General features: G+C 48.0%; 4 protein-coding genes across 4 annotated transcripts; 2 read left to right on the top strand and 2 right to left on the bottom strand.

Moving 5' to 3' along the window:
• Nucleotides 1–261: 261 nt before the first annotated feature.
• H6S33_003837 (uncharacterized protein) lies at nt 262–1,491 on the bottom strand (the record flags this gene model as incomplete). Its single annotated transcript, XM_044835178.1, has 1 exon — nt 262–1,491. One exon carries the CDS (start codon nt 1,489–1,491, stop codon nt 262–264), a length of 1,230 nt encoding a protein of 409 aa, XP_044691371.1.
• A 960-nt stretch (nt 1,492–2,451) lies between these two features.
• Nucleotides 2,452–8,053, bottom strand: H6S33_003838 (uncharacterized protein; the record flags this gene model as incomplete). Its single annotated transcript, XM_044835179.1, has 5 exons — nt 2,452–3,811; nt 3,862–5,252; nt 5,313–7,313; nt 7,382–7,686; nt 7,783–8,053. The coding sequence occupies 5 exons, from the start codon at nt 8,051–8,053 to the stop codon at nt 2,452–2,454; spliced, it is 5,328 nt and encodes a 1,775-aa protein (XP_044691372.1).
• A 1,025-nt stretch (nt 8,054–9,078) lies between these two features.
• On the top strand, nt 9,079–9,552 carry H6S33_003839 (uncharacterized protein; the record flags this gene model as incomplete). The annotated part of the gene is made up of 4 exons (XM_044835180.1): nt 9,079–9,161; nt 9,247–9,288; nt 9,371–9,431; nt 9,496–9,552. 4 exons carry the CDS (start codon nt 9,079–9,081, stop codon nt 9,550–9,552), a joined length of 243 nt encoding a protein of 80 aa, XP_044691373.1.
• An 89-nt stretch (nt 9,553–9,641) lies between these two features.
• H6S33_003840 (uncharacterized protein) lies at nt 9,642–10,896 on the top strand (the record flags this gene model as incomplete). Its single annotated transcript, XM_044835182.1, has 5 exons — nt 9,642–9,749; nt 9,819–9,968; nt 10,070–10,149; nt 10,212–10,596; nt 10,651–10,896. The coding sequence occupies 5 exons, from the start codon at nt 9,642–9,644 to the stop codon at nt 10,894–10,896; spliced, it is 969 nt and encodes a 322-aa protein (XP_044691374.1).
• Nucleotides 10,897–11,499: the final 603 nt, after the last annotated feature.

Consider the following 11,499-nt stretch of genomic DNA (forward strand, 5'->3'; position numbering starts at 1 on the left):
ATTGATACGCAGTGATAGGTACAAGTGTTTGAAGGTGTTTCAAGTAATGACCTGAGTATGAGACTCACAAACACAAGATTCTTAGAACGAATATGATATGTTTATTTGCGACAGTTATCATATTATAGCTAGGGGCATTTGCCTTGATCTTCCACGGGTCTTTACCTTCTTTACCAGCATAGACATACTCCGCGCCTTAATCCTCCACACAAGCAACCAAAGCAGAGGATCCCGGAAACGCCCGTCTGTTGGACTGAAAATTTAACGGAATGAAGCTGGAGATACCATGCACGAATGATGCCTCAGGTAGGCGACAGTTCGATGGCGGAAGGCTTCAGGGGTTTCCTGAGGGTAATCCATTCTATGCTTACCGACACGGCTAGCTTTCCTGTCTTTCCTCTCTGATCCTCTCTCTTCCCACCACTTGATCCCCTCGTCCTTAAGGTTCAACCACCATTCCCTACTACCTTCACTTTGTTTCCACAAGTCCCTGGCGTCCTGACACAATCTGATGTGGGCATTGAACCCCGCATCGTCGTAGGCGACATCCCTTATCCGCCAGGCCTTATCCGGCTCGTTGAAAACGCAAGCCGCATAATTCCTATAACCTGGGAGCTTGTGCTTCAACTGACAGCCGCGACAGTAGATTCCGTCAGCGGTTTCCCCGCTCTTAATGTCTAGCAACGGGAATTGGACAGTAGCCCTCTTTCTTGTATGCCACTCTTCTTGGGGTTTGGTGTGGAATCGGCGGCTTTTTACGTTCTTTATGCGGTTTTCAACGAAGCGCTCCATCTCGAGCCGACCCCCGTGAAAGCGGATTGCGGCAGCCTCCACCATGGCTCTCGAAACAAGGGTCGGTGTACTCTTGACCGAGCTATACATAGTGTAGTCATGATACCACCCGGCAATCCCGTTAACGACACCAGTCATCTCTTTGATCTGTTTACCTGTGAGACCAAAGAGATCTTGGGCGATGAAAATCTTCATTGTTTCTAGCGACGGAGAGAGCTCGAGGCAGTTGGTGCAACATCGAGAGAGTGACGGAAGGTATAATTGGGCAGAGAATGCTCCGCAGAGGTGACAACCTGGGGTAACAAGCACGTTGAAAAGATCCTGTATGGTAAATAGGGTACAGGCACCTGTCAGGAGGATGGCCTGGAAAGCGTGAGGAGCGTACTTTCGTGTGCTGTTGAAGGCTGGGATTATCTCCACGACGGACTTCGCATAGGAGTTGACCTGGCGCATGGCACAGATGGTGTGCACACTAAGACGCTTGAAGATTTGAACATGCAAATCCATGGGAAGGCGGTCAAGTCGACCTAGCCCAGGGCAAGGGCGTGGAGCCATGTCGATTGTCGGCTTGAAGTCTTTATGGGTAGGAAATTCTGTAGTAGTGGGAATGAGGCGTTTGAAGATATCGATACGCTTGGACGCCATCACCCCGAGGTGCAGGTCCTTGAGGCGAGGATTCGAGGGACCAAGGTCGGCCATTGATTTGAGTAGGTGTTTGTGGGTTGACGTTGGAAGAGTTGACTTGTAGTTTTTAATTAATTTATCCATGAAAGGAAGTGCCAAGACACTGGGTGCGTTTGGACACAAGTCAAAACGGAGGTTAAGAGAGGGAAAATTGTGCCTGTTTAGCAAGCCCTTTTACGGGACGTTCTAATACAGAGACCCTATCAGGTCCTGTAACCCCAATAACTTGTGTTTAACAATCAGAAAGCCGTTTTTAAGTTAGTAGTCGCAGTTTGCACTCACATAACTGAGCCGTTGTGGAACGCAGTTTTATAACTACAAAATCACCAAAGGGACGTACTCTTAGCCATAATACCAAAGTCGGAGTAGATACATCCAGTGAATGGCAGGTCTTTGAAAGGTTTGTAAGGGGACAAAGCACCGCCGATATCATATAGGACACTATTTTTCAGCCCAGCGTCTAGAATCCAGGTAAGATCTGCTACACAAGGTCCGACACTTGGAAAAATGACAAGTTATGCCACGTGATCTTGCGAGTGATCGTTTGTGATTGTTTATCGATCATTCGTTCATTGTGGCGCATGCCGCTTAGATAGGAGACTCCGCCACTAAGAGGCGTAATAGTCGCAGGTGCTGAATGCAGAAGACTGTAATCAATCTCGGGGGTCTAGATGGAGGGATTCCTCCCTTAGCTTTTAAAATCAAACCATCTACTTATTCAACTCAAAGCTGCTAATCTGTGGGTGTGTTTTTTGAGACTAGAGGTTATCGTGTGACACTTCCAAACAAAAAGATTATTTCAACCAAGGTCAACCAGCTACAAATTTTGGATTACTACTCGCGATTTTAGCAAATACTATCTAGGATATAGATCAAAATAGCTACAAACAATACTGCACTTTTTTTTTTTTTGAAATAGCAGAGTATATACCCACTCCCCCCTCTCTCCCCTCCCCTGCCCCATGCAACGAACATTTAAGCCCACATGAGTTTGAACTTCTCGTCAAAGGTGGACCTCAATACCTTGAAGGCCTTGAGAACCTTCCCGAACCCTTCACTCTTTTTGATCATTTCTTCCTCCTCACCCTCTACCTCCTCGCTCACAACCTCCACCTCTTCCAGATCACCCTTTTCATCGCCACTACCCCCGCTCAAGTCATAATACGCGCCAGGCCCATCCTTCAGAACTGCTATTATTCCTGGTACGATAGTCTCGAGTACGACCGAAAAATCCTTCAATACAAACCAGACCTTGTTTGGACGAATTCCATTCTCAGCTTGAAGCTTGTTTACATCGCTGTGCTTGTAGAAATCGACGAGGTATCCGTTCAAGTCCATGTCGTCGGTCGGGATATGGGGTATCGATGCGCCTTCGGGAAGAACCCCGAGGCGGACAGAGGAAACCAAGTCGTCGATGGATGAGAAGTGGTCAGTATGACCGGAGAGCGCTACGAATGCCGAACGAGCTGTGGGGCCAGTAGTGGACTTCTCCTCTGTATTTCCGCACTGAACATTCGAGAATGGTAAAATATTGTCCGGAGAGTTCAGGTATCCCTTCGCGAATGTCTCGACATAGGTGGTGTATGTCTTGAGTGTATCATCATTCTGTTGTTTGAGAATCTGCTTCATGCGAGTCGGCATTGGGGGAAGAGTTTTGATCCCTGGGCGACATTTCCTGCGTCCAAAGATATGGGCCATCACGAGCAAGAGGTCTTGGCAGGTTTGCTCTGGCTTCTCGTAAATATCTCTACAAACCTCCTGCAGATAACCGCTGATCAATAGAGCATGAAGCGCAAAAGCCGAATCCTCAACATAATAAAGATGGCTCATTAACCCTGCGAAGTTCAATGGTGTCCCAGTGGAGCCGATAAGCTTCTGCTTCCGGAGGTATTCGATAGAAAACCGGAGGTGATGGAGGACTTGTTCCTTGGGTGCTTGTCCACCGAGAACCAGCTGGTTCTGAGTGAGTAAACTATTGATTGTTTTCTTCGCATGTGCAGATTCCTTCGAGGAATGCAGCAAAATGAATAGGCGAAGTACTAATGACGCACCAATTGGAAAGTGACCAAGAAGAGGAGGTAGCTTCGATGATATGAGACGGTTGATTCGGTCTTCTGAGAAACCATGGAAGACAACATTTCCGATATTGTCAAAACCACGACGACCAGCACGACCAGAAGCTTGACGATAGTTCAAGGCAGTGAGATCGAGAGAGTCCCCAGCAAAAACCGTTGTACGCGTTGGCATGTTAACACCGAGAGAAAGCGAGCCGGTAGCGATCACTACTCTAAGATACCCTTTCCGGAACAGCATCTCAACAGCTTGTCGGTATTTTCTAAAAGAGGTAAGTAATGTATATTTCACCAAGATAAGAATCAACCTTACCTGTTCAAACCACTGTGATGAACACCAATTCCCCTCTTAAAAGCGTTCACTAGCATCGGGGGAGTTCCCCACTTAATCAAGTCGTTGATATCATTTTCCAACTCTGCGTTTCCCTGCTTCCTGGTGTCTGCAAACGAGAACTCGGCACTCGGATACTTCGGGTCGAACCGATCCAAATAGCTTCCCTCGAGTTCGCCTGCATCCCTCATCATATCATTCTTAGACTGACCTGCCTCAGGTTTCGCAATCTTTTGAACCTTAGATCCACGCGCGTTCTTGTTGGCCATATATGCTTCCCAAGCTTTGACTGTGCTGGTCCACTTTGGATTGGTTTCCCTCCACTTAGTCTCGGCGACCTCGAGCTGTTCACAAAGGACTCCACAGATTGTCTCACACTTCTGACGACTATAGTTGAAGAGAATTGCTGGCAAAGCGTTCGCGTTATGGAGAGATTGTAGAAGATTAAGTGTATTCTGATACAAGTAGGCATTTTTCTCGATAACCGCACCTGTAGTAGTTTTAGTCTCTGCCTCACCTTCTGCGCCGGTCGTAGCCTTGGTTTCAAGAGCTTTCTTTTCTGCGATCTGCTCATTTGATAAAATTTCAACCACTTTCGTAAAAGGCGATGTTTTATCCTTCATCCAGGCCTTCACAACTTCTTTCAATTTCTCCTCCCACTCTACCACATCCTTCTTTACGATCACCCCGCCTTTCGTCCCGAAAACCTTCTTGTAATCGAGTTCGTCAGAGATAGGAAATTTCTCGTTCTGGGCTTTCGAAAGCGCCCAGTAAAGTTGGAGGCAGTCTTTAGGTTCAAGCGACAAATCATCCTGCATCTCAATTCTGGTATTCACCAAGGCAGCAATCGGATGTATCCTAGTCATCCCGTCGCCAAACTCTAAAGTTTGGAAGCGAGACGTCCTTGGAAGCCCATTAAACATAGTCTCTTGAGTTTTCTTTGGCCGGTATACAAACTTGCGAAGATCAGAGTACCTATGTGGGTGCTGTACCATGCTGAGATTGACGCCCTGTGCACTCTGTGTTGCTCTGAGCCACGAGGAGAATTCCTCTGCATTGCCGACAGTGGCAGACAAGGCGACAATTGGACAGGGGGATAGCAGCAAAAGTTGCTCCCAAATGGCACCGTCTTCAGCGTTTCCAATAGAGTGAACCTCGTCGAATATGATGCGTTTGATGCGAGGGGTCCAAGATGTGGCATTTGTAGGTGACATCAGCATGCTCTGGAGGACATGAGGGACCGTGATGAGAATTTGACATTCTTTAGGCTTGTTGATAGTCCATTCCCTGGTTCCGATTGCCCAAACAAACTTTCCGGCATAACGATAATTCTTCTTGAATCGAGAGATAACTTCGGCCGCAATTTGATTCACCTAGGTTAATTGTTAGCTGCGAGTGATAACTCATGATCAGAAATTGCTAAGTCAACATACCAAAGCTTTGGTTGGGGCAACGTAAACGAGGATACCGTCATCGTTCTCCTTAAGAACCTTCTCCATTGCATAAAACGCAATGAAAGTTTTACCCGCAGAAGTTGGAGCAACCACAAGTGCAGAATTATCACCATCAAGCTCATCCAACACTTTTCTCTGCCAACCATCAGGCTCAAAGGGAACACGTGGATCCGGGGCGGAATCCATATTTCGATCCATCCAAGGCCCACAATGCAACAACTGAAACTCCTCACTAGACATGCCAAGTTTAATATCGGGAGACTCTATTTTTCCATTCCAGGTTGCGTCGAAGAGAATAGAAAGCTTGCGGTCGGGGAGTGTCTTGATTGGCTTTCCCGGAGGCATAGCAATTCCGAGCGAGAGAAAGATGTTCTGGATATAAGTTTGGATTTTCTGTGTCAAGCCTCCCGAACCGAGAATCGTGCGAGCTTCGTCGAACAGGACTGCAGCAACCATGTATCCCTGTTTCTGCTCACCACGGCGACAATATCCAGTCCACAGACGTTGGAGAAGCTGCAATTTATACAGCCGTCCTTCAGCTTGGATAAATGGCCATTCCGAATTATCCTTTACAGTCTTTTTCGTCTCCTTCAGCCATGTATCCAACCTAGCCATCGCATCCTCATCGTCTGTGATCTTTTTTACGTCTCGGAAAAAGTTGTTCCAAAGGTCTTGCAGTTTAGCTTCTTTACCAGCCTTTTTCGCAGAGTTATTTTGGCGGATGATCTCGGCAGCTGAAATCTTTCCCGTCGTCTTGCCCTTGGGTGCGGTTTCCTTCACGGTGGTCTTTCCTTTCGCGAGAACAGTTTCTTTTTTCCCAATGACCTTCTTTCCACCCTTTGCAGTCTTATCAGCAGCCTCGGGTACGTTCTCCGGCCCCTTTTCCTTCTTCTTCCCTTTTTCCTCCACAACGATGAGTTTTGGGTCGATACCACCGTTTGTAGAATCCGTAAGTGACGCCGCATATCGGTTCATCTGGTTGCAGTACTGCTGTTCTGACCTTCTGACCTTTCCGGCGGCTCTCTTTTCAAACTTATCACCTTGCTGTCCCTTTGTCGGTGCTTGTGTGACCTTTCCAAGTCTGCCAACCCCAAGAGAGGGCTTCTTAGCCGCCTTTACAGGCGCAGCAACAACCGTCTTTTTCGCATATTGCCAGGTTTGGGTTTCGCGAGCAACTTGAATATCCGCGTCAGTTTCAGTATTTTCCTCATCTTGCGTGGACACTTCAATCGGTAGCTTGACCTGCGACAGGTAGGGGTCGAGCACAGGGTTGGTGAAGCGGAGGATAGTCGTTTGACGGGGAGTCAATGTTGCGGTGGACGATTCTGAGTAGCTTGAAGATGCAACCTCTGTTGCTGATCCTTCAGTTCCGGAATCGTCTACTGATGCCGTGTCTTCGGCGTGCTCTATCTCTGGTGCTGCATCTGGGATAGGAACGGTTTCGGTGCCTGTAAGCTCGGGGAAGGTGAGAGTCACGTCGCTAAGACGATGCACCTCGGAGGATAGCTTCGAGAAGGTTTCCTTAACAGCATCTGAAACTGGATCTGGGGTGAGCAGGATGAGTTTCAATAGAAGCCGCCCATCAAGGAAATCGCAAACATCATTCTTGGCATCCTCGAACGAAACCTCATTATTTTGTAGAAGCTCTTTGGATATTGCGGTAATGCGTTGCAAGAAGTTGTGGAATTCTGGGCCCGACTTTGCGTTTTCGGGGAGAGGGAAACATCGCTGCAAAAGTGAAAGGTGTGACAACAATGCAGTCTGAAGCAGAAATACACTATGCAGGTATTCTTGTTGTCCGTCGGGGTGTTCCTGCTTGAGAGACCGGGCAACGGCTGCTACAGACAAGCGCTCTCTGGCCGAGCTAAACTCGGGCAACGAAAGCTTTTCCTTTTGCTCCTCGGGTGTCTCATCATCTGGCCCTCCTTTAAGAAATACCGGCTCGCGGGTGTACTTTGTTTTAAGGACGGTGGAGAAAATCTAGCGATACGAAGGATCAATCAGCACGAAGGGTAGCGAGCATTGTTTTTCCTAAAGACGATGAATACCTTGCTATCAACGAACTCACACTCATTGATTAACGCAACATTCTGACCAATGTCGATTAACTTCTTCAGTGATTCTAATAAGGGTCTCCGTGTATCTTCGGAATCCCCTCCATCGTGGGCCATGACGAAGTATGGTCGTTTATCATCTAGATACCGCCGGAATCCCATATCATCGATACTCTTGAACTTCGACACCAGCCCCTCCACACCCATCAGATGTTCCACGATAGCCGACCTCGCAAACCGATATTTCCACTCGTTCTTCGCCCCTGTGGGTGTCGGCGGTATGCATAATTTTTCACAAGCTATTGCACGGGGAATTTGTTTTAGCCAACGACTTCTTCTCTATGTTACCCGACTAGTTGATTGAAAGATTCCAGCAGAGGGTAGTTATTACACACCGTCGAAAAAAACAAGTGCAAAGTTGCACCTCCTCCTCCTCAGCCGTTGTAGAAACTCTTCCACGACAAACACTGCATGCAGCAGCTGGAACCCTTCATCGAAATCGATGCGGGTGTCCGAGAACACCCACCGTAGTAAAGAGTCGCCTTCGACGACGAAGAACTCGGCCCCCGCATAGCCATCGATCAAGTCGATATTGTGGCGGTGCTTAACAGTCGCGAACCACGTCTCAGGCCCCATATCGGTTGGTTCAATTGATTGTCCCTCCATGGTAGGGAGTTCACAGAGCTGGTAATTGGGCGGTTAGTTGGAGATAAGCGATAAGAACGCTATCGTTGTTTCATCTCCGGGGTGTTTGCTAACTTACAGATTTGTTTGCAGCACACGGTATGCTTGCTCAATGGATGATTTTGTCACTTGTTCGCTTCAATTTTGGAGAAAAGTCGACTGCGGGGTAGATAGGTGATTTGTGGTGGAGGTTGGAAATGACTTTGCTGTCGATGCGAGGTAGGTGCGGTTTAGGCAGCAGCAGCAGCAGTCCACCACTGGAATTGGATCGAGCCACAGCTAGCTTCTAAGAGTGCTCGAGTGGCGTTCATGAAATGTTTGTCAAAAAAATGCGGAAGCTGCGATATTAGGACCAATTTCCTGGGATTTACTGTGTAACATTCTCATCACCTGGAGCTACAATAGTACTACGAATCGCCCTTCTAAATCGCGATGAGTGAATTATTATGGCTGTTCGGAAGAGGCTAGGTATGACTTAGATTGTTACCTGAGTGAATCAGATAAGATAACGATGTGGGGATTCTCGTGCCAAGAAATAAATCGCAATAGACGAAGAATAAATACCAGGTAATAAAGTATCTAGACGTACCGCAAGAAGGAAAACGGAAATGTATGTAATTCCAAGCGGATCAGAAAGCTCAGGTATGTACTAACGTTTTGTAAACACGTTACAGTTGTAATCAGTTAAAGATATGTGTTAGCTTCGAGACCTATAAGTTAAGCTGCGACAGCCCGTTTAATCTCAATCATCTTTCCTCTCATCAGCATCCGAGCAATAGAGCAAAAAGAGCCGGCCGGAGCAATCTTCTCGAGACCAATCCAGACCTCAGATAGAAAGAACTCGTTCATCAATAGCCTGAATCGCTCGTTGAGACATTGAGTATCATTTATAGATACTGTTAGATAGGTGAAGACACAGTCTTAAAAAACCACTAGGAAAGATTCTATTTATATCTTAGCTGTGATATACCGGCCAGGCCTAGCTTAATTAAAAGAATCTCACTTTTATGCAGATTGCTCCAGATTACAGGGCAAATCAAGGCTTTCGAAATCATGAAATCGCATATCAATTACCGAGAAGAGCTTACAGGTAGTTATATTATCCAATCACCTGCATACATGTACCTCTTTCCTCCATATGTTTCCGGGAATGTAAGTTTGACTTTCGAGTGTAGCAGGATACATTTGCTTACGATAGTGTCGCTACAATGGGAAGTGTATGAATCTTGTCCTTACAGTATACCCCAAGCCACATGAATATATATGATCACCGATTTAACTGTAGTCAGTCAATTGCAGTAAAGCACCGAATTTTATCTCCATACATGTATCTTCACGATACCGTATCATCATTGACAAGGTAGGGTTTACCCTCCCGCCAAGCCACCCCACGAAAAAATCAAAAAACCCTAAAGAAACTTTAGTCCGTTGCAGCCAGCAGCATCCGCCCCAACGACCAAGCTGCCCCGCGCCATCGATAACCCACCTCTCTAGAGTAAACAACCCGCTCTCACAAAAAAATACCCACCCACATCAGATCGCGGCGGAAAGTCCCCAGTCATCACCCATCATGACCGACCAAGATTCATACATCCACCTTGCCAGGCCTCTGCCAACCCTCAACGTCTCGCCCGCCCACGCAACAACCGGCCCGTTGAACGTCCAGATTCATGCGCAAGTCGGTTTTTTCTACCCTCCTAGTTAGGGTGGTGAGGCTGTGTTGCTGATATAGTCGGTGATGGTATAGGCGCTCTTTTCGATCCTCGACCACTCGTTAAGACGGAACGCCGACCAGGAGAGAGTTATTGGAACACTACTGGGTGTCAGGAGCGAGGATGGGAGCGAGGTGGAGATCAGGAATTGCTTCGCGGTTGGCCATAATGAGAGCCAGGAACAGGTGCGTTATGCCCATGAGGAATCAAGGATTGCATAGGATGGGATAGGATGAATAGGATGGGATGAGTAGAGAGGGCTTACGGAGAAGCACCTGAGATATAGGTCGAAGTAGATATGGACTACCACAAGACCATGCTCAGCCTCCACCTAAAGGCAAACCCCAAGGAGGTTCTGGTCGGCTGGTAATCTCCCCCCCGCCCCCCGCCGTCCCCTCCCCTTTCTCTCCCTGCTAACTCAAGACTAGGTACGCTACCTCCCCCGAACTCAACACCTTCTCTGCCCTCATCCAGAACTTCTACGCCTCCAACGGCGAGGGTACCTTCCCCCACCCCGCAGTGCACCTCACCATGTCCACCGCTCCGGGCAAGGACATTGCCATCAGGACATACATCTCCTCTGCCGTCGGCGTCAACCCTGACCGCATCGCCGACTCATGCCTCTTTGTCCCCGTACCTTACGAGATCCGCTACAACGACAGCGACCGCAGCGGCCTCGAGCTCATCGCCGGCGCAAAGAACACCGAGGACCGCACTGTCAGCGTCATGACAGACATCCACGCGCTCGAGCGGGCTATTGAGGAAGTGCTCGGCATGCTCGACCGTGTCAGCGACTACGTCGCAAAAGTCATTGTGAGTCTCCCCCCCCCCTCTCCTACCACCTCAGTGCTAACCACGATGTAAAAGGATGGCGAAACCGAGGGCTCTACTGCGATCGGAAAGTTCCTCATGAACACCCTGGCCTTGGCGCCAAAGGTGTCGGGATCAGACGTCGAGCGCATGTTCAACACACACATCCAGGACGTCCTCTTGATCTCGTACCTGGCAAACACAATCCGTACCCAGATAGACCTCTCGAACAAGCTCGCGAACCTGACTGCTGCGGCCGCGCCCCCGCTTGCGGCTGCCGCCGTAACTGCTGGTGGTAAATAGAGAGGGGATTTGGGTGGTGGGTGGAGTAGAGTGGGAAGAAGGGGCTAAAAAATCTATCCGCGGAGTAATTTGCTGCTTTTTGCTGAATAAAAAAATTCAAAATAATTATCCTTGATGAGAGGAATTTGCAGTGGAGTTGGTAGCGTTAGGTTGGGTTTTGGGTGACTTTTTCCAGAGCGAAGCGATGCATAGGACAGGAGCTCTGCTCTCTATGGCTCTGACTGGATGCTTTATGGAGTCGAGTATCAACGAGGATAGAGATCAGTAACGGTTAGAGATAGCACACAACCAAGCCATCATATGTTTTTGACACAACCCTCCTTTTGACTACGGGCTAGGAGGCACCGGATGCAGAAGTAAGAGAATCTTTAGAGCGAAAAAGCAATCATATTTGAGATATGGGACCTCCTAATAGTTCTGAGACAGATCTACCGCTGTTGTAAGTTGGCTTTTGCACTTCGTTCGGTTTGGTTGGAAGAGATTGTTTAGAGGGCTGGAAGCTTGCACTGCCAATCATCGTGCGACTTGACCGGCGAAGGTGATACAGAACCCAATGGGCGCATCATGCCAATGTTGATTCCTATCTTTGTTTTCCATGTCACT

Source organism: Morchella sextelata (genome assembly GCF_020137385.1).
Source record: "Morchella sextelata strain SCLS chromosome Unknown scls_16, whole genome shotgun sequence".
Classification (NCBI taxonomy): Eukaryota; Fungi; Ascomycota; class Pezizomycetes; order Pezizales; family Morchellaceae; genus Morchella; species Morchella sextelata.